This window comes from Cibotium barometz, chromosome 45 (assembly GCF_041138505.1).
Source record: "Cibotium barometz isolate CiBa-2024 chromosome 45, ASM4113850v1, whole genome shotgun sequence".
Taxonomy (NCBI): Eukaryota; Viridiplantae; Streptophyta; class Polypodiopsida; order Cyatheales; family Cibotiaceae; genus Cibotium; species Cibotium barometz.
In genome coordinates, this window is record NC_141090.1 from 48,749,946 (window position 1) to 48,772,552 (window position 22,607).

General features: G+C 40.0%; 2 protein-coding genes across 2 annotated transcripts; both read right to left on the reverse strand.

Annotated features, from left to right (window-relative positions):
- Nucleotides 1–17,388: 17,388 nt before the first annotated feature.
- On the reverse strand, nucleotides 17,389–18,086 carry LOC147612844 (uncharacterized). Its single transcript, XM_086783576.1, has 3 exons — nucleotides 17,913–18,086; nucleotides 17,643–17,833; nucleotides 17,389–17,539 (listed from the first exon to the last, which is right to left on the reverse strand). Exons 1-3 carry the CDS (start codon nucleotides 18,084–18,086, stop codon nucleotides 17,389–17,391), a joined length of 516 nt encoding a protein of 171 aa, XP_086639702.1.
- A 2,539-nt stretch (nucleotides 18,087–20,625) lies between these two features.
- Nucleotides 20,626–22,333, reverse strand: LOC147612845 (uncharacterized). Its single transcript, XM_086782861.1, has 2 exons — nucleotides 21,073–22,333; nucleotides 20,626–21,001 (listed from the first exon to the last, which is right to left on the reverse strand). The coding sequence occupies exons 1-2, from the start codon at nucleotides 22,291–22,293 to the stop codon at nucleotides 20,765–20,767; spliced, it is 1,458 nt and encodes a 485-aa protein (XP_086638987.1). The 5' UTR covers nucleotides 22,294–22,333; the 3' UTR covers nucleotides 20,626–20,764.
- Between the last annotated feature and the right edge of the window lie 274 nt (nucleotides 22,334–22,607).

The following is a 22,607-nucleotide window of genomic DNA, read 5'->3' on the forward strand; positions in this document are numbered from 1 at the left end:
CCCACTGAACCCCGGATATGGCCATCCGGTCTGCCGTCAGTCACAGGCATTACAGCCTACGTGACATTACCCCCCCCTTAAGAAGAGTTTTCGTCCTCGAAAACAAACTGGGGAAACCTTTTGGAAATTGCACTACGGCATTCGCAGGTTGCTACTCCTCATCCCTATCTGTCCAGTTAACCAGTACCTCCTGGTACACTTTATGTCGGGTTTGTCTGTCACGATACTATAGAATCTTTTCAGATTCATGTGGTATCTTTGGTGGCTCTATCAAGTCCACCAAAATCTCTGGACCCGTGAACTGATTTCTTCAGTTTACTGACATGGAAGACAGGATGAACTTGAGAACTCTCCGGTAACTCAAGTTTGTAGGCTACGTCCCCAATCTTCTTAAGGACCTTGAAAGGACCGCAATATCTAGGAGAAAGCTTATCACACTTTCCCGTTTGCATGGTTGCTGACTGCGCAGGAACCTTTAAAAATACAAAGTCACCTTCTGCAAAGGTCACTTGTCTGCGTCCTTTATCGGCAAATGTATTAGCGTGATTCTGTGCGCTACGGATGCTCTCGCGTGCAGCTTTGAGCATATCATTTATATCTTCAAGGAAATCCTTGACAGATTGAATCTTCTCCTTTTCTAGGCCTACAGCCATCGGAGATCTCGGCTGGAATCCATACATTAACATGAATGGTGTAAATCCAGTCATCGCGGAATGCTTGGAGCTGTTATAAGCAAACTCCAATATGGGCAAGTACTTTTCCCAATTAGATTGCTTCTTACTAACATAAGAACGCAACATATCCTCTAGAATTTGGTTAATTCTTTCAGTTTGACCATCAGACTCCGGATGATCTGCCGTACTCATACTCAGAGTAGTATCCAACTTTTTGAAGACTTCCCTTCAAAAATGATTGTTGAACTTTCTTTCTCTATCCAACACTATATCTGCGTGCAGGCCATATAGCTTGTAGAGATGTTCAATAAAGAGTTTTGCCAACTTTGGCGTTTTAACAGTTTTCTTTGTGGCAATAAACTTTGCCATTTTAGTTAACCTGTCCACCACTACCACCCACACCGAGTCATTCCCTCGACTCGTCTTGGGTAAACCGGTAATGAAATCCATGGAAATGCTTCCCATTTCCCTTGAGGAATCTCCAGTGGACGGAGAGTCCTCCAATCTTAAGGCGTTCATGTTTATTGACCTGGTACTTACTGCATTTCAGCACATAAGTTTGGACGTTCTTAAACAAAGTAGGCCAATAAAAGTGTCTTTTTACTAGTGCATAGGTCTTCTGAATCCCAGGATGACCCGCACTTGGACTATCAAAACTATACCCCGAAGACTCGGCTAGCCTCTTCGGACTAACTCTCGCTTCGCTACCCGCTTCGCTACCCGCCGCACCTACGGCCAGTCTCTCCGGACTAGCATTACGTGCCGGCGAGGAAGGTGGGCGCGGCTATGACAAAGTGCGTACGCGTACAGCACGCCAGACCTCTGTAAAGACAGGATCATGCTCACACAAGCCATGATTTGGTATTTCAACCAAAACCTTAAGGCAAATTTCATGCCTTGATTTTGCATCATGTCATTAGCACAGAAGCTAATGTACTGGAGAGCACTCTAGTAGCGCAATTTCTCAGACCATGCTACTAGATATTTGTAGAGTACGCTACCATGTTGCATCACCAACTTGTTAAAACTTCTCCTTGGAAAGCTCTGATACCAGTGTTACATTCCCGTAACGCCGCTACGGGCATTACCACAAGAGGGGACGGCCTCTGGCTCACCACCCATTACCACAAGAGGGGACGGCCTCTGGCTCACCACCCAGCCATAGAGGAAGAATGAGGATTGCCCCTCATCCCCCAGGCTATATAGTGTGTGGCCTGCCGTCCACACTAGCCTGGCCGCCCATGACTCCGCATGGGCGTCCTCTCCCACTGAACCCCGGACATGGCCATCCGGTCTGCCGCCGTCGGTCACAGGCATTACAACCTACGTGACAAAAAGGGTGAAGAATCAGGGTATAATGTGAGCTGTGATAGTATTCCGACATCGATCCGAGCCAATTTAGAAGCGGTTGTCGATGCATGTCTTATGGAGGATAATCAATTGCTATTCAAGGCTGATACAGAGATTGTGGAGGCTGTTTATGCTAAATTGGGATTGCAAAAAGCCATTAGTGAGCAACAAGGCCTTCACAGTGCCAAAAGCGATGCTTTGCTACAGCCTCATAAAGATGCAAGTGTGGTTGTTGCTCACAAGTTTATGACGATGATTATTTTAAGCCCATCTGCACATAGGTATCAAGAAATACTGGGAGATAACATGCAGGGTATGCAAAGTGTGGCCATAGAGCCTCATGAGGCTGAATATGAGCAGCCAAACAGATATAGCTATGGGGGTATGAGTGTTCATGATAATCAGCATGTGGGATTACAAGATGACAATGGTTTTGATGAGATTGATCCAGAATTGGATGCTATCCTAGATGATGCATTAGGTGATTTCATGATATATAATAGATCCCCATCAGCTTTGGGCTCTTCTATGGTTGATGCTAGTCAACTGCCAGTTGCAAGTGAGGATGTGCAGATGTTATGTAAGCCAAATGATTGTAATGTTATTGACCCAAAGTTGGAAGCCATCCTCGATAATGCCTTAATGGATTTTGCATGTGTGAATACTAAAGGGTTGAGCAGGTCTCATGGGAATAACAAGGATGTGGATGTGATTACGCATGAAAATGCAAGTACATGTGTGCAGCCATGTGATCAAAAAAATGACGAGGACCAAAGCATTGAAGTATGCTTGTTTCCTGGGAAAGATAGCTGGCCTAAAGAAGAGGGGTATGAGAGCTCCGAAGAAGCAAATGAAGGAGATGTTTTCCTCCCTTTGGACCTGAAGAATGAGTGTTTGTCCGTAGGTGAGCCATGCCAAGGCAAAGTTGATTTGGATGCGATGATACTAGGGGACCTATATGAGAACTGGGCTACATATGAGCAAGGGATATGGCACATATGCCTTTTTTTGCAGTAATTCGGTTGATAATAAACATTTTCCATGTGAAAAGGACACTGTGAAAAGAGGGCCTCCAACTTTGTGTAGGAAAATCTCAGCAAACAACTGACTGAGAATCCCTACATTTCAGAAGAAAGTCTAATAAGAAATGTCTCTAATAAAAAAGGGCCACATTCAAATCTCTAAAAAAAGGCCAAGTCCAATAAGGAAAGGCCCACATTCAAATCACTAATAAAAAAGCGCCACCTTTAAAACCTTTCAAAAGAATGAATAATGAGGGGCTACATTCAAAACCTTTCAAAAGAAAGTGTAATTGATATAAAGTAATACCATAACTTTCACAGAAGCACTAGTCTAAAAAACTGACTTGGTGGAAAAAAGGCCTTCTTTGGAATGAAAGTCTAATGAAAGGACCTTGTCAGGTATTTCTTAGAATGTTTACTCATAACTTTGGAAGGCTACTAACTTACTAAGTCTAATGAAAGGACCTTGTCAGCTATTTCTTAGAATGTTTACTCATAACTTTGGAAGGCTACTAACTTACTAAGTCTAATGAAAGGAACTTCTAAGTTATTTTATAGTATTTTTACTCATTACTTTGAAAGACTACTCAATAGAGTATTTCTAGACTATCAACCTTGCACTAAACCGATCACTTCACAAATAAACACAAGAAAACCAATCAATCAAATCGTTGCAAAGTTATCTTCTTCTCTAATGCTTAAACTCTCTTTATAAGAATACCTTACAAGCTTACAATTAGTTTACTCTCAAGATTTCAACTATTTACTCTCAATTGAGCCTTAATTACCTCTTTGAAGTGTCCAACTGTTTACTCTCAAGCTCTAGTTACATTCTCTTAACCTATAATGGAGTTTGTATTCCTTGCAATTTATGTATTAGTAGTTCTAGTAAGCAATCCATTCCTGTCATCTTCAGAGGATGATACCTCTGAAGAAAATAACTATGACAGTGAAATGGCTCCAGAGAGCCCACTTGCAGAATGGTATGAAAGCTGCCATGATGGAATCGCAGATAGCGATTCCACCACTGGCTATTCGGACATTATTATGATGAGGATGATGAGAAAGCGGAAGATGAAGATGAAGATGAAGAGGAAGAGGAAGATGAAGATGAAGAGGCTGCTAACCCTGGCTATGAGTACACAATGCCAATACCAGAGGCTGACCCGGGCTATGATGCAGATGCAGATAATATCCCCGACACCAACAGCCATGCAATTGATGGCAAACCCAATCATTTTGGGGACTACGGTGATGATGACAAGGAGAATGGCAAGGGGGGTGATGACAATGGGGATGGGGGTGAGGATGAGGATGAGGCTGGGGATAGGGATGGAGATGAAAAGTAGTGTAATTTTGGCTTTACATTTCTCCTTGGTTTAGTTTAGATTGCAATGTAGAATTTTGGTTTTGTAAAATTTTACAAGTTTAATTTTGATCTAAACATACTTTTGCAAGTTTAATTACAGTTCCCTTTATGTGAATTTAACCAGTTTAACTTCTATACATTGTAAATTGTTATATGTGGAGCCTGTTCCTACACTACTCTCTTCTGATTACTGCCGCCGGGGGCAGGGATTTCATTAACTTCTTCACAATTTCGTGATCACGTTAACAAAACCTATTGTTGACATAAAAATTCTTGTGATCACAATGTATATTCACGGGCATTTTTTATGACCTGCAAAAACCTTCTCTGCCAGTAATCCCGCCGGGAAAATGTGAATTCCCCGGCGGGCCCGCCGGGAAAACCCATTTTCCCGGCGGGAAAATAAAAAAAATAAAAAAAATAAAAAAAATAAAAAAAATAAAAAAAATAAAAAAATCATGTTCACAGTCATTCTTACCATTTTTGGGCCTTCTGGACTCATTTATGATGTCAAAAGTTTAAAATTATTGGCACAAAAAACGTTTTGTATAATTTGCTGGCCTTAAGTTCAATTGACACACCAATTAAATCTAACTATACTTACATCAATTGACTCAATTGTCCATGACATCATTGCACTCAATTGAGTCCAATTGGACTCAATTACACTTGATTTACACTCAATTAATATTAATTGGGTGTCAATTGATGTCAATTGTGCCTAATTCGACGCAATTGAGCCCAATTTACACCAAATTTGTAAAAATTGGGTGTAAACTAAGTATCAATTGAGTCGAATTGGACTCAATTGATAATAATTGGATGTTCATTGATATTAATTAAGCCCAATTGACTTCAATTGGGTGTTAATTTATTACAATTAATGTCAATTAAGCTCAATTGAGCTCAGTTGACATCAATTGGGTGTCAATTGAGCTCAGTTGACATCAATTGGGTGTCAATTGATATCAATTAAGCTCAATTGAGCTCAGTTGACATCAATTGGGTGTCAATTGATATCAATTGAGCTTAATTGGGCTCAATTGCACTCAATTGACACTCAATTGGGTGTTAATTGCATCCTATTGTGCTCAATTGAGCCCAATAGGATGCAATTAACATCAATCGGGTGTCAATTGATCACAATTGATATCAATTGGGCTCAATTGCACTCAATTGTGTGATCGATTGTGTGTCAATTAATGTCAATTGAGCCTAATATGATACAATTGAGCTCAATTCACGTCCAATTGGATGTAAATTGTGGATGTAAATTGAGTGTCAATTGAGCCGAATTAGACTCAATTGATAGCAATTGGGTGTTAATTAATATCAATTAATATCCAATTAACACAATTGAAGTCAATTAAGTCTAATTGACTTCAATTGGATAATTTGGGTGTCAATTGAGCTCAATTGGACGTAAATGACATCAATTGGGGGTCAATTAACATCAATTGAACCTTATTGACATCAATTGGGTGCCAATTAACATCAATTGGACTCAATTGACATCAGTTAGGTTTCAATTGAGCCAAATTAGATGCAACTGACATCAATTGGGTGTCAATTGATTACAACTGAGCTGAATTGGGCTCAATTGCACTCAATTGATATTAATTGGGTGTCAGTTAAACCTAATTCCATGCAATTGAGCTCAATTGACATCAATTCACATCAATTGCTCTCAATTGATATTAATTGGGTATCAATCGATGTCAATTGAGCCTAATTCGATGCAATTGAGCTCAATTCACATCAGTTTATATCAATTGGGTGTCAATTGATGTCAATTGAGTAAAATTGAGTCTAATTGGGTGTCAATTGAGTCAAATTGAGTATAATTGGGTGTCAATTGATATCAATTGAGCCAAATTGAGTCTAATTGAGTCCAATTAGACTTAATTAAGCCAAATTGAGTCTAATTGGGTGTCAATTGATGTCAATTGAGCCACATTGAGTCTAATTGGGTGTCAATGGAGCCTAATTGACATCAATTGGGTGTCAATTTGAGCCCAATTGAAGCTAATTGTGTATCAATTGACACACAATTGATGTCAATTGGGCTCAATTGACATCAATTGGATTCAATTGACACACAATTGATGTCACATGGGCTCAATTGACATCAATTAACACCTAATTGATGTCAATTAATATCAATTGGGTGTCAATTGATTATAATTGATGCTAAATTGAATGAATTGAGTCCAATTGACATCAATTAAGTCTAATTGGATATTAATTGATCAATTGGACTCAATTGATATCAATTGACACCTAATTGGACTCAATTGACATAAATTGGACTCAAAAGGGTGTTAATTGATGTTAATTGAGCCCAATTGACATCAATTGGGTGTTAATTGAGCTCAATTGGACACAATTAATAATAATTGGGTATGAATTGAACTCAATTGACATCAATTAGGTGTCAATTGAGCCTAATTGCATCCAATTGAACTCAATTGACATCAATTGGACAAATTGCATCCAATTTAATTCAATTGACATCAATTAAGCCTAATTGCATCCAATTTAATCCAATTAGACTCAATTGAATCCAATTGGACTCAATTGACATCAGTTAGGTGTCAATTAAGCCTAATTGTATTTATTTGGACTTAATTGACATCAATTGGGTGTCAATTAAACCCAATTGGAGTCAATTGATATCAATTGGGTGTTTATTGATATTAATTGAGTTTAATTGACATCAATTGGGTGTTTATTGATGTCAATCGAGTCCAATTAGATGCAATTGGACTCAATTGGGTGTGAATTAGACTCAATTAATATCAATTGGGCTCAATTGATATCAATTAGGTGTGAATTGATGTCAATTGAGCCCAATTCGATGCAATTGATATCACTTGGGTGTCAATTAGACTCAATTGGCACCCAATTGATGTCAATTGAGTCCAAGTGGATGTCAATTGATATCAATTGAGCCCAATTGATCAATTGATACCCAATTAGACTTAATTGATATCAATTTGACTCAATTAGGTGTTAATTGATATCAATTAGACTCAATTGGATACTAATTGATGTTAATTGAGCTCAATTAGACTCAATTGACATCAATTAGGTACTAATTGAGTGTAATTGATGTCCATTAAGCTCAATTTGGCTTAATTGACATCAATTGGGTATCAATTGACTACAATTGATGTCAATTGAGCTCAATTGACATCAATTGGGTGTTAATTAATGTCAATCGAGTCTAATTAATATCAATTAGGTATCAATTAAGCCAAATTGATATCAATTGGGTGTCAATTGAGCCCAATTGGGTGTAAATTGAACCTAATTAGACTCAATTAACATCAATTAGGTGTGAATTGATGTCAATTGACCCCACTTGGATGCAATTGATATCAATTTGGTGTCAATTGGACTCAATTGGCACCCAATTGATGTCAATTGAGTCCACTTGGATGTCAATTGATATCAATTGAGCCTAATTGATCAATTGACACCCAATTAGACTTAATTGATATCAATTTGACTCAATTGGGTATTAATTGATATCAATTGAACTCAATTGGATGTTAATTGATGTTAATTGAGTCTCAATTGACATCAATTGGGTGCCAATTGGGTGTAATTGATGTCAATTAAGCCCAATTTGGCTCAATTGGGTATTAATTGATGTCAATTGAACTCAATTGGATGTTAATTGATGTTAATTGAGTCTCAATTGACATCAATTGGGTGCCAATTGAGTGCAATTGATGTCAATTAAGTCCAATTTGGCTCAATTAACATCAATTGGGTGTCAATTAACTACGATTGATGTCAATTGAGCTGAATTGATATCAATTGGGTGTTAATTGATGTTAATTGAGTTTAATTGACATCAATTGGGTATTAATTGATGTCACTTGAGTCCAATTAGATGTAATTAGACTCAATTGGGTTTGAATTAGGCTCAATTGATATCAATTGGGCTGAGTTAATTGGGTGTCAATTGAGCCCAATTGACATCAATTGGGTGTGAATTGAACGTGATTGGACTCAATTGACATTAATTAGGTGTGAATTGATGTCAATTGAGCCCAATTGGATGCAATGGATATCAATTGGGTGTCACTTGGACTCAATTGGCACCCAATTGATGTCAATTGAGTCCAATTGGATGTCAATTGGTACCAATTGAGCCCAATTGATCAATTGACATCCAATTAGACTTAATTGATATCAATTTGACTCAATTAGGTATTAATTGATATCAATTAGACTTAATTGGGTATTAATTGATGTTAAATGAGTCTAATCGGACTCAATTGATATCAATTGGGTGCCAATTGAGTGTAATTAATATCAATTAAGCTCAATTCGACTCAATTGGCATCAATTGGGTGTCAATTGACTACGATTGATGTCAATTGAGCTCAATTGACATCAATTGGGTGTTAATTGATGTCAATTGAGTCCAATTAACATCAATTGGATGTCAATTGAGCCCAATTGACATCAATTGGGTGTGAATTGAACTGGATTAGACTCAATTGACATCAATTAGGTGTAAAATGATGTCAATTAAGCCCAATTGGATGCAATTGATATCAATTGGGTGTCACTTGGACTCAATTGGCACCCAATTGATGTCAATTAAGTCCAATTGGATGCAATTGATATCAATTAGGTGTCACTTGGACTCAATTGGCACCCAATTGATGTCAATTGAGTCCAATTGGATATCAATTGATATTAGTTGAGTCGAATTGATTAATTGACACCCAATTATACTTAATTGATATCAATTTGACTCAATTGGGTATTAGTTGATGTCAATTGGACTCAATTGGGTGTTAATTGATGTTAATTGAGGACTCAATTGACATCAATTGGGTACCAATTGAGTGCAATTGGTGTCAATTCGGCTCAATTGGCATCGATTGGATATCAATTGACTAGGATTGATGTCAATTGAGCTCAATTGACATCAATTGGGTGTTAATCGATGTCAATTGAGTCCAATTAAGCCCAGTTGTGTCCAATTGGGTGTCAATTGATTGAATCCAATTAAGTTCAATTAAGCCCAATTGAGTCCAATGGGGTGTCAATTGATGTCAATTGAGCCCAATCGATCAATTGACACCCAATTAGACTTAATTGATACCAATTGGACTCAATTGGATATTAATTGATGTCAATTAGACTCAATTGGAAGTATAATAAGATCTAATTGATGGTAATCGAGCTTAAGGTGATAAATTTAGAGATAACTTTTTTTGTACAAAGAATTTTGAACTTTTGACATCATAAATGAGTCCAGAAGGCCCAAAAATGGTAGGAATGACTGTGAACATGAATATATTTTGACCATTTTTTTAAACTTTTTTTCCCGCCGGGAAAATGGATTTTCCCGACGGGCCCGCCGGGAAAACAAAAAGCCCGGCGGGCTTCGGCAGGTTACCAGGTCACTGGTAACCTGCTATTTTGAGAACATGAAAACATGTGAACATGTTAATAACATGTTCACAAGTGTTATTAACAAAAAAAATCTTGTGATCACGTGAATATAAAATCCCTGGCCGGGGGGATCCAAGGGGGGTCGGCGGCAGCCACATAGGCCCCCCTTGGCGGGGCAGTCAAAATCATGATGATTTTTCAATGGTAATTTTTCAATCTATGATAAATTTTTCACACATTTCTATTCTCCTTGTGGAATTTTTTCATAAAGTTAATTTTAGTCAATTGGTCGACCTTCTATACACGCAACGACATATAAATAGAAAAAATTCTTGAGAAAAAATCTTTAAAAGCAGTATCACAACACAATAGTACAAACACAGGAAAGATGAAGATATTAGCGTACCTTATGTTCCAAGCCTCACCACGCAAAAGAGGATCCCCTTCCACATCCCCCTCACATAAAAGAGTAAGAGTATTCTCTGTGCGTTTGTTGTTGCATTGTCGTGACATATGCGGTCAAGCTGGGAACACGCTGGGTGTCTGGCTGTGAGAGTGGATGTATTGGAACTAGTGCATACTTCTTGGTAAAGCTCTTACACATGGTTAATATGATGATTTCATAGCGAACTTAGGCGGCAATTTCCGCTCTATTCCCTTTACTTCATTGTACTTTACACACACATTAGCTTAATTCCAATTCACACACAAGTAAGCTACTTCAAGTGTTCCTTACAATTCACTGAGCCTCTAGAAGTGGACTTGTGAAAGATATAAAGTCACTTAACTTTGATATGAAATGCCATGACAAGAACACTACCCATTTTAAAGCGAAGACGGAAGTTGGCATCTATGATAACAATTGTCCGCATCTTTATGCAATTTAACATTGGCAATCACAACACATCCACGCCCTCTTTGTATTAATCACAATTTTGTCCCAAAGTTGTATTGAAGAAGGCACACATAAGGGCTAGCTTCTTAGCATGTTGACAGAGTAAATGAGCATTTGCAACATTGTTGCGCCTTTGGGACAGCACCGCACTAGGCATACTTATTCACTAAAACATTGTCCAGCCCAGTGATGGACGGCACAAGCCTTTAATTTTCAAAATCGTCAAGGATTTGTTCTCCTTTTATGTGCTTGTACACGTCAGCAACCCTGCTTACAATCACGTAACGGATTTGTTGCCCCTTGTCAGCTGTCCTCTTCCCAAACACAAGCGCAAGTTTAAGGTTTGCATGTTCTGGGGCGATCAACTCCCTCAATGTAAAGCTTGGCAGCCTGATTTTCCCTGTCCGCCTTGTGAAAGCAACTGCCATAGAGCAATTTCCTATAGCCTACGATAGCGACTCTTTAACATAAATTTGTTGCATAAGATCCCTAGATACAGTATTGGCAGCCGCATTGAAGCCCTCTTGAGAGCGGTAATCACAAGCTGGGTCCACCTGGCAATGTCTTGTGAGCCACTGAATCCAAGCATACTGTCTCATACAAATCCAATTGTGTAGGAGCCCATGATTCATAGAATCTCGAAAGGACCACTGCAACTGCATGGCTTAAATTGAGAGATCCGTGCCATGAACCAGAACATATTGTACAAACATGGGTGCACTGTAACCGTTCTTCAGTATGGAGCCCACAGTCCTCTCTCCCAAAGCACACAGCTTTCCCTTCCTTGCTTGTCAGACACGCGCCACATCTTCCCCCCCCTCCCCATCGTCTGCAGCGGCTACCCTCCTTTTTTCCCCTTTGCTGCGGTTGTCCCAGCCCTACCCTGCACTCCCCTCCTTTCTTACAGTACCGCCCTCCTTATATCCTTGAAAACCGCCAGCACTTGGCATGCTTCTCCCCCCTTCCTGGAATCGTTTTTGTATGGCGGTTATCCCCCCTGACGATTCTCCCTCCCCCGGCGATTCTACCCCCACCTCTCATTCAGCACGTGAATTTCTTTTCATGTTATTTTTCTTCTCTAAATATATTAAGGCTCATGCATGGGGTGGTTCCCACATTGCTTGTGTCCGGCACACCAAGTTTGAGCATAGGTATTATCCTGCGAGACCCAATGCAAATCCGAAGAGTACCCTTTTCTGAGACATTTTCAGGGCAATATCTTCTAGCTTTGCATATATACATTTGCTTTGTGCATGTTTTGGATCACCTCCAACGCAAAACTCGTCCACCTTATTATTTGGATCAATCCATGAGCTACACCCTGGAAGCTTCCATACTTTGTTCCATATTCTCCTGGGTTCAATGTCTTTGGCCTTATCTCCCATGCCTGCTGTTGCTTAAATATTTGCCATGAAAACAAAAGCTGGTCCATTACTTTTATCCAGCTTGCTTGCCCGTTCAAAGGCTCATCTCCACACATTTTCAACTGCCCATTTCCTATGACCTAAGAGGAGTATACCAATTTTTGGAACAATTTGATGATAGCATATCCGATCGAGTCTCACTGCCTTCTCTATATGCTCTGTATACCCCAAAACAAGTCAACCATGCTAGTGAGGTACAAAGCATGAAATTTTCATTAAAGGTTAAGTGCGGACTAATGATGGCTTTGAGAGCATAGGAACAAATCCCTTGTACCACGGGATTAGTGAACATGGATATTATATCTTATACCCTATCATCATTTTATGTTGCAAAAGTAGCCATTTTTTCAACACCAATAGCCACCCCAGGAGATATTCCATCTGGCTCTGGCAGCAAGACCTCACCTATGTGTGTCACATTTTTATCTTTTTAATCATAATAAAATATAGTGAGGTCGGTCGATTTTTAGATTTCAATTGTTGACTTTCAATCGGTGAATTTTTTTCTAGTGACTTGGACGAAGACACAAATTTAGAGGACATGGAAAAGGTGGTGCATGCAGATAAAATAATTAAAATTGAGGAATGTGATCCTGCATTTGATAATGCAGTGTCTGCCTTCCAAATTGTTCGTTCATTGCCGCCCAATGATATCTTCCATAGTATTTTAAATGATTTCACATTCAAAGGAAAAGTCAAGGAGCTCCCAAAGAAGTACGAGGAAAATTGCATTTATGAGCTTTTAGATGGGAAGGGCATGGAAGGTATGGAGCACAAGTATGAAGGAAATACATGGATAAAACCCCAGACACAAACAAGAACTATTAAATCATTTGTTTTCAGAAAGAGTTTTTGTGGGGGTACCTTCCAATGTATGAATGAGAGATGCACTTATCGATTTTGACACAAATCACCAAATAAGCTCCATTGGAATGGCCAATTATTGAAAGTCCCAAAAGAAGGGTGTTTGGAATTGGGAAGCTATGGGAACTTAGAGTGTTTCTTTTGTAAGCATGTTCCAATGTGCCTACAAATATGTCCAATGTCTGCATACTATTTTATGCCTAGAGATCCCTCCCATAGTAGATTGTTCCTTCACCATGGGAAACATACACACACAATTGCTAGAGGCATGTGTCGAGCATCAATGCGAAACATTCAAGCCTTGGTGGCTCGTGTAGTTCACATGGACCATAATGCAGGTCCACGAAAGGTGCAGATGATTGTTGCCAAGGAGCTTGTTTTGAAGGCTTTCACCGATGATGATAAAGGTGTTGGAGAGTTTATGTCTGAGATGAAACTGCAAGAGATGTCTCAAGAACTAATATCTTTAATAAATCTCAGAAAGTAAGCTCTTTTCTATTGAACATTTAGATGGTGAGTGATATATATATATATATATATATGTAATTTCCTAACCAAATTGGTAATGTAGGGTGAAGCAGATGGTAATGCAAAGTCGGAAGACAAGTCGAGCACTAGGTGATGGATTTGAGGCTATCCTGGAGCTGAAGAGAAAATGTCACTTTCAGTTCTTCCATGGATTAAGGTTTCCCTTACAAGCAACCACAAGTGATGAGAGGTGCTATCTTTTTAAGATGTCAATAACTGGCCCTGGCTCTGGGGTTGATATTGTCACCAGAATGGATGCTGCAGGTGATGGAGACCTTAGACATTCATGGGTTTGTTTTGATCATGTCCATCGAGTGGAACGAATGGCACACAATGGGTGCACATGTGTATGATCACATGTATGTTTTAATTTTTATGCTCTTTTCTAAATGAAGACTGATTTGTTACAATAGTATTAATAATCTTCCAAATACTTCTTGCAAGATTAGAGACCTATTGACATTTGCAACTTGTGAGTTTAGAGAGGAGGATGAGAAAGCACACATCATGTTTTGGAAAAATTTAAATGAGGTTATGATCGAGCATACAGGGAAACCAGCAAACTTTTTTGGCTTCATGGCCGACGAAGCTGGTGCAAATTGGAATGTGTGAGGTCAATATATAACAATGGAGATGAGATGGTAGGAAAGGAGAGATCCTGTCTTTTTCATTGGAAGGATAATCTTCGAGTCCATACACAAAAGTATATATATGCTCAACATATGGAAAAACACAATGAAATGTGTGAGAGGTTGAGGACTGCACTAACCAAAGAGGATGCTATAGTGCAATTCTACAAGAGACGTGCATGGTGGGCAACAGGAAAGGCAGCGGACAGAAACATTCCCAAGCTAGATGGTTGGCTAAGTTGGTGGCACTGTTGGTGGCACTATCGAGCAAGTCGTTGGGGACATTTTATTATCAAGGTATGTTATGGTCATTGTATTATTACTTAGTACTTAATTGAATAGCAGCAGCTGAAATCCGACTATGAACAGGATGGTGAGCCTATTGTGAATGCTTCGGTACCATGAACAAACCTCTTTGAAGCCAAGCATGCTAGTTGGCTAGCAGGAGAAGGATACAAAAGTAAAATTAGTTTGTACGATGCATGTGTTTCAGATCTCATCAATGCTTACTTTCAGTGTGCTCATCAAATGGCCTTTATGGAATTAAAATATATAAGTGGAGGGCTTGACCTAGAGATTTTGATTGAGAGAGCTTTTCCAGACAAACTTCAAGCCCTTCTCTAGCTGCTACTTCAAGGGAAATCGATGATGCAGTGATGGGCACCCATGTTTGCAAACATGATAAATTTCAAGGGTGAGAAAAAGACTATTCGAGCTAAACGTCCACTTCATGAGGCCCATGAGGGGAATGTAGGGAGCTCTAGCCACCGCCCAGAGTTTGTCTATGTGAGAGTGGACAAGCATGAAAAAGATCAAGCATCAATAGAACCACAAGAAGGTGAAGTAGCACTTCAATTATTAGAGCAAGATATTCATGAGACAAAGTGGGCATTACGCAGGATTCCTATTATCAACATGGTAGAATGTAACCATTGGGCAGGAGGAAAAAAATGTAGCAGAAAGCTGCGAGGGGGAGAAGTGGCACCATGTTTTTAGAGTGATTGTGAGTTATCTTCTCGGAGGAAGGAAAAGTATTGCTATTTCTATAATACTGATGTTCGACACACTTGGAAGCCTACAAAGACGATCCTACATCCAGCAAATTTCGTATAAAAAAAAACAGTTTGTATATTTAACACTTTTTTACACGTCTTCATTTCCAAGTCTTTGCATGTTTGTTTAAGGGTAGTTTTTCTCATACAGTTTTCTCTTACAATTTTTATTATGTGTAGTCATTTTAACTTATTTACGTTCAATGTGTAGCCTTTTTAGTTGTCTTATTTCTACTATTTTCAAACATTTCATGTGGGTTCTTCACATCGCTCGCCCATATAGACATTCCACACAAATCTGCTTGCTTGAAGGGGGTGTGTTAATCTATTTTTGCATTCTTTGTGATTTCTGTTCTCGGCTCACTACTCTCGGCTCGCTTTATGGACACACTCCTAGCACCTAGCTATCCGCCGGCATCGAGCTAATCGCCCGGCATTGGGCTACCCGCCCAGCATCGGCTAACCGATGGAATCACGGCTACTGCTGTCAATGATGTTCTTCTGGATGAAAAGAATTTTATAAGCAACATTTCCAGAGTAAATCAACTTTTTCTAAACAAACTTAATTGGCTGCCAGATCCAGAAACAATCTTTTTAACTTAAATATGAAAACACATGCCGAGTTTCCTCGACTAAGTCAAGATTTTTTCGTCAATTTCTCCTTAATGGATTCCTAAGTTTAACTTCTAGGTCTTGCGAGATGCAATGTTAGACTTAAAAAAACTTAAGATGTTGATAAATAACAACCTCGGGTACAGTCTCCGTCGCTACCCGCTCCATTTCCATTTCTTTATGTGGCTCCTCGACCATTGCTTTTCCTTTTTCTTCTGCCGCCATCCGCTCATGTTCCCAACTCGTTCCGCTTCGTCGGAGTTGCGATTCACTCGAGCTCTTTTCGGAGCCATTTCTTGGAGCTAAAAAAAAATCTTCTTGTAAGGTTCAGGTCTTAATTTATTTGCTTAACCCATTGTGGATTAAAGATACACCTTGAGTGTATCAATTCCCGAAATACTTTTTTATGGTGCTTGAAAATTATTTAATGAATTTCCCTTGATTTACCATATTTTCTAGAGTGAAAATTGAATTTTTCTAGCTAATTTAGCTAAACATCTGCATTTAATATTAATTTCCTGCATTTATTAAAATTGTTTTTAATTAAATAAATGATAGTTTCATCGTTTTAATCCTAGAAATTTCATTTTTTGCCCGAAAATTTATGGGAAAATTCTCATAAATCAAATTCAGCCTATAAAATCAGAGAAAAATACAGATTTGAATTATCTCATAAATTTGCTAATTATAAAAATTGAAATATGCCCAAATTTGGCTTAGAAAATAAATTTCTCATAATCTAAAGATTCAAAATGGGCCCTTGCATTTTTTCCTAGCTAAATACAAGTGTAGTTTATTGATTTCCAAGAGCTCATAATTATTAGTTGCAATTTACCCTTTCAAAATTAGGGTCAAATTTGCACTAGTGATTAGGGTTTCTATATGAGATGAAGTCTAATCATCTAGCCCTATTTTTCTAAGGTTACACCAACCATAAGGAACCTTTGGTAATTTTCTAAACCCTAGGAAAAATCATTTGCTTTTTTTCCTAGTGAATTTAGGTTAAAATTGGCACTAAATAAATCATAGTAATTACCAAGATAATTATCTTAAGTCTTAATCAGGTTCATAATCATGAGATAAATAGGGAAAATCCTAATTAGTTGACTTACTAATTATCCCCCTTGATTTAGAGATAAAAAGTGACTATTTTGGAATAGATAATTATCAAATGATCTCTAGTCACTAAACTCTATTTATTGCAGGTTTAAATGATCATAAAGTACCTTTTGTAATTTTCTCAAGTCAAGGAAAAATCATTTACTAATTATCTCATCAGAATTACACTTTAAAATGGCTACAGAAAATAATCCAAGATTCAATAATTAACAAGATAATTATCCTATACTCCTTTTAGGTTCAAAAACATAAAAAAAAATAGGAGGGTCCCTAATTCAAAGATTAACTAATTTTCCTCCTCAAAATAGAGGTGAAAAGTTACTATTTTGGCTTGGATAAATATCAATTGAATTCCATTGCTGTATCGTCATCTGGATCATTTGGATCATGATCAGCGACAGCTAATGGAGTCAAAGCAATGTCTCCAAATCATCCTAGATGGCGGTCAAAAGCAGGCCTATCAAAGTCAACACACAAACAGTGTCGATGGCGCTCTGCACACACGACTCCCAAACCCCCACATCCTGTAAATATATCTATCACAGAGGTATGCTCCACTGTGAATGTCAACACCAACCACCTAAACAAGTACAAAGCTTAAAAATACACCAAAGAGTAGTACATTTTATAAAAATAGAGGATTACGTTGCATAAAAATAGAGTCACCATGTCTCTTAACACACCTGTAAAAGTCTAGGCTCCTCTCTGTAGGACCCCGCAACTCACCATGACCGAGAAGATCTCCATAATCACGCTCCACTAGAATCCCTGACTGTGCATCAAAAGCTTTCTTGTCTACACTCTCCCCATCCTGCTTATCATACACAGGCCGATTCCCTTTGCGATAAAACATGCCCAAGAGAAGAACCTCGACCTACATATATGTGCAACCATATTTTAATATGTACTAACCTATTTTTAGATTAACTAGAATACTTAGTTTGAAAACATACCCGCTGATGTGTGCTTTTCCACATATACCCTTGCGGAATCAAAAGGAGTATGGTTTGCTTGAGCTTGAACCCAGCCAAGGTGGCATGACCACAAATAATACCAAAATGATCTGTAGAGCATAAGGTAATGTACCAACCATCGTCTGCTACAAAAAGAGACGCCAAAGTAGTCATACAAGTCTTATATTGTTATCATAAAGCAAGTATGCACCACATCCATAGAAATCTTCTCTACCAAACATCCCATAGGAAAGTCTGCAAAGAAAAGAGATGCGATGGTATTGCTCTCATCACCATTTAAGAATAATCATGGCACATCCGCCTTACGCAAGAAACTAACAAACCTATTTTTGATGATATAAGTGTAAGTATTCGATACCAATATTAGTCAAGTATCTTAATAGAGACATGACCATACTTACCGTGCCTTATCATGAGGAGTGACCTCCAAGACACTAACCAAAGTGGCCGCAATCAATGTATCATGTTTTTTGAGTATATCATCTGTTCATAAGATGATACTATCAAAATGAGTTAGTTTAAAAAGAGTTGTACACCGCAATGGTTATGGATGGGCATACCTAAAGGCTCTTCTAATCCCTTGTCTTCAGCCATAAGCAATTCAGATCCTGGCACAGGATTGGTGTACAATGACATCATTGGTAGCTTGCTCACAGAAGAGATTCAGCAGAAATCTATGGAGACTACCAAACAGGGTGATGCATACGTGGCTAGTGGTAGCAAGAAAAGAGGTCGCACTCATAATCGTGCAAAAAGCAAAGAACGCGGAAGATCTCGTAGTAAATCTAAAGGTTCCACACGCGATATAGAGTGCTATCATTGTGGCAAGAAAGGTCACATGAAGAAAGATTGCCATGCATGACAACGTGACAAGAAGAAGAATAATGCGAAGAAGTAGTGTGACAGGGGCAGTATGCCAAAGGACAAAGAAAAGGCAGAGGAGCTCAATGTCGTTGAATCTCCCAACACACTTACTTTTTTAGAGGATATGCCTGCTATGGATATTCTTGTGTTTACAATAGATATTGAACTTGAAGCTCTAGTTGCACAAGAGGTGAGTGCGGATCAGAATTGGGTCATAGATTCTGGTGCCAGTTTCCATGTTACGCCACATAGAGAATGGTTCTTTACTTATACGTCTATGCATGGTACATTAAAGCTCGGAGATTCCTATGAGCTTGAAATATGTGGTATGAGAGACATAAAGCTAGTGCTTCGCAATGGAACAGAGTTCATGCTATGCAATGTCAGTAGGACAGCTTGACGACATGGGATACACAACAGTCTTTGGGAATGGTTCTTGGGTCATCAAGAAGGAAAATCTTATCATTCTCAGAGGGCAGAAATTTGGAACCTTGTATTCAATGCATGTATCTCATATTCAAGATGATTACATCTCTATAGTTGAGCTGCCAATCTCTCTCTCTCTCTCTCTCTCTTTATTGAAAACTTCTCTCCATCTCCTCTCTGCTACCCCCATCGCCATAGCTCGAGCTAGCTCTCTCTCTCTCTCTCTCTCTCTCTCTCTCTCATCTTTGTTCCTTCTCTCAAGGGATCAATCAATGGCCCAATAGGAGAAAATATTTATGTGGGATCATTGAAAGAAGTACTCTGTGCCCCTCTCTTACTCACCGACAAAATTCCCATATTTCTCAACTTTGATAAAAAAATTGGCTACTTGGCATCCACTCCACTGCCACTGTCTCTACTACTAATCCTAAATGTAATTCCGGCTTTTTGTGTACTTTGAATGCAATGCCTCTTTCAAGGTTTTCAAGCTTTTTGGGACTCTTGACCGCCTTGGAGAGAGGAGGTAATCAAGAGCCAAGTCCCTTGACTGCCTAAGAGAGAGAGGTCGATAGGGTGCACACACACACATACACACACAGAGGATATCTCGAGTAGGAGACACATGAGAGAGGAAGAGAGATATAATCAAGAGCCAGACCCCTTGATTGCCTAAGAGAGAGAGGTAATCAAGAGCCAGGCCCCTTGATCACCTAAGAGAGAGGTCGATAGGGTGCACACACACACACACAGAGGATATCTCGAGGAGGAAACAGATGAGAGAGGAAGAGAGATGTATTAATGTTCCCCTCAGAGAGATTGAGGCACTTAAGAGAGCCAAGTGACAAGAGAGAGAGAGAGGTCAAAAGAGATCAGAGACGAAGAGAGATGTATGTTAGTTGCAGCCTATCTTCTGAGATCATATGGGGACAGATAATGTCATTTGTTGATTTGACTAGGGCCCACCAAATAGTACCTTAAACCTTTAGGCTTTTTAATCCAAAAACATATCAATTGAAAAAACACATTTCCATGGTTTAGTACCCTCCTTAACAAAGGAGAGTATGGTTGCGTTGGTTTTAGTTTTTCCTTACACTAGCAATTAACTAAAAGACTCTTAGTTAAGTAACAGAGATTACCCACGGGTCTCTTTTCTCACACAGAGACAATTGCATCCCTCTCTCTCTCTCTCTCTCTCTCTCTCTCTCGATTGGGGAGAGTATTACTGCGCTTACCACAACTTGTTTGTGTCTTACCTAATTCTCTCTTACTTAATTACCGATGTATGTATATTTTCATGATGGTGCAGCATTAACACTCGTGGAATGACCTAGGCATGTGCAGATAAAAGCTCAAAACAATTAGCAATGGCATGACGTTTGTTTTTAAGACTGACAAAAGAGAGTAAGCAAAATGTTGAAAACCTTGAAACATTCAAATTACACAAAAAGCCGGAATTACATTGAGGATTAGTAGTAGAGACAGTGGCAGTGGAGTGGATGCCAAGTAGCTGATTTTTTTATCAAAGTCGAGAAATATGGGAATTATTTGTCGGTGAGTAAGAGAGGGGCACGGGCTACTTCGACAGGGACGGTGAACTGTGTAGCGGTGACCCCGTCGTAGGATGCAACACCTAGTATGTCGAATGCATTAACACCTTCATAGATACCGTCGATGCGATCCTCAGGGGGGAAATCTACACCATCGATGCGAGTGTCCCTCATCGTGTATGTGAAGGGGACGCGGCATGTTGCTTGTTGACATTGGACGGTGACTCGTGCCTGAAAGAGAAATATGGTTAACTCGGCTATTATAATAAATACGGAAATTGAAGAAAGAGAGAGAGAGAGACCGTGATGCCAGGTGGAACGTTTTCGAGAGTAAACGCAGTTTGGAACTCCACGGTGTTCTCAACTGACTTGCCCAGCTCAGTGGTGGTAGTGGAAGACGAGCTTACTGAGATACTGCCTTCCACGGAGGCCACCCCGGGCACCCCCGCTGTGACGGTGGTGGTGACACCCAGCGAGAATGTCGAAGCGTTGGACCAGCTCTTAGACTCCGTCACCGTCTGCGTGAGCGTGACAATCACCTGAAGATTTGCAGGCGCAGGAGTGTCGTTGCGCAAGCCGCCCGTTCCCACCACTACGAGCTCCGAGTCGAGTACCTCCGCTAGGTCCAGCAGGTAGCGCACGTTGGACAGAGAGCGCGCCCTGACCGGCTCACTGATGATGAGGTGAGTGGTAGGATCGTTCAGGCTGGTTCCCACCGCACACAGACAATTCACCCAGAACTCCGTGTAACGCTTGAGGTAGCGATCGTTGGCCATGGATTTGAGTGCCAGCATCGTGCTACTCAGCCTCAATGGCTCGAAATGGCAGTCCACATTGGAGGCTGGGGAGGTGGAGTCAGCCCAAATCCAGTTTGGGCTTCGCCTGCAGAATCGGTCCACCTCAATGCTTCGCAAGCTGATGGAGCCGTTCAGCATGGGAACGACCTCGTACATACACGACAGGTCTGCGCTGCTCTTGTGGAATTTCTGCCAATGGTAGTTCCGCTCCCAATGAACGGCCATGAATTGGGCGTTATCGCTCTTGAAGAGTAGGTGGCGTGGAAGAATAAGCGCAGTATCATCCGCTGTGCTCACTACCACTTCACAGTGCACATCCAAGGTGCTTGTAACAGCGTTGTAGCCACTCACCACAAGATTGGTGTATCGTTTCGCATATCGGCCATTGCCCACAGCTTGAAACGCAATCACTCCTTCTCGAACCACCTCAGTCCTGAAATGGCATGCAGTGTCAGATGCGCCCGGGACACTCTCCTGGTCTGCCCTGATCGCTGAATCGCTCGCGGTTGCAAGCCGCCAGAACCTTCCGTTTGCGCTACGAATGAGCACAACGTCACTGGGCAGGCTGGCGCTGTGCACAACCTCGAACGTTGCCATGCGCGTTTTTGCACTGGCAGTGAAAGCAAGCAGCCCCTGAGTTGGGAGGAGCGTCAAGTAGGCTCCGTTGTCCAACGAACGGATGGCGATGTAGCGGGAAGCCGGAAGGCTCGTCGAAGAGGCCGCCATTGCAGAATGCACCGAGCTTCAACATTTGGACTGCAGCTGCCTGCAGCATTACAATTTACACGATACACACAGATCATTACAGTGCCTTAATTCATCCAAAATACTGAAAGCGATTTATAACCGATGCATGGAGGCTTGCATATGACCAGCAAATTTACACTGGGGCGAAGAGGGTACTTACACTGGCTTCAGCAAATTTCAAGCTCGCCACTGAATTCACAACTGCCGAGTGCCGCTCTTATATAGCCCAATTCACCATGAACCTCTGGGGTGACGGGTCACATGCGGGATTGACACATGGGCTTTTTGTACAA

What these genes read in the sequence shown, in the direction of transcription:
- LOC147612845 (XM_086782861.1), bottom strand. Translation starts at nt 22,293, where the DNA reads ATGGCGGCCTCTTCGACGAGCCTTCCGGCTTCCCGCTACATCGCCATC. An exon ending in ACGTTCCACCTGGCATCACG is followed by an intron (nt 21,002 to 21,072) that starts GTCTCTCTCTCT and finishes TTTCTCTTTCAG; the next exon opens with GCACGAGTCACCGTCCAATG.
- LOC147612844 (XM_086783576.1), bottom strand. Translation starts at nt 18,086, where the DNA reads ATGACTACTTTGGCGTCTCTTTTTGTAGCAGACGATGGTTGGTACATT. An exon ending in GGAAAAGCACACATCAGCGG is followed by an intron (nt 17,834 to 17,912) that starts GTATGTTTTCAA and finishes ACATATATGTAG; the next exon opens with GTCGAGGTTCTTCTCTTGGG. An exon ending in AGGAGCCTAGACTTTTACAG is followed by an intron (nt 17,540 to 17,642) that starts GTGTGTTAAGAG and finishes GTACTTGTTTAG; the next exon opens with GTGGTTGGTGTTGACATTCA.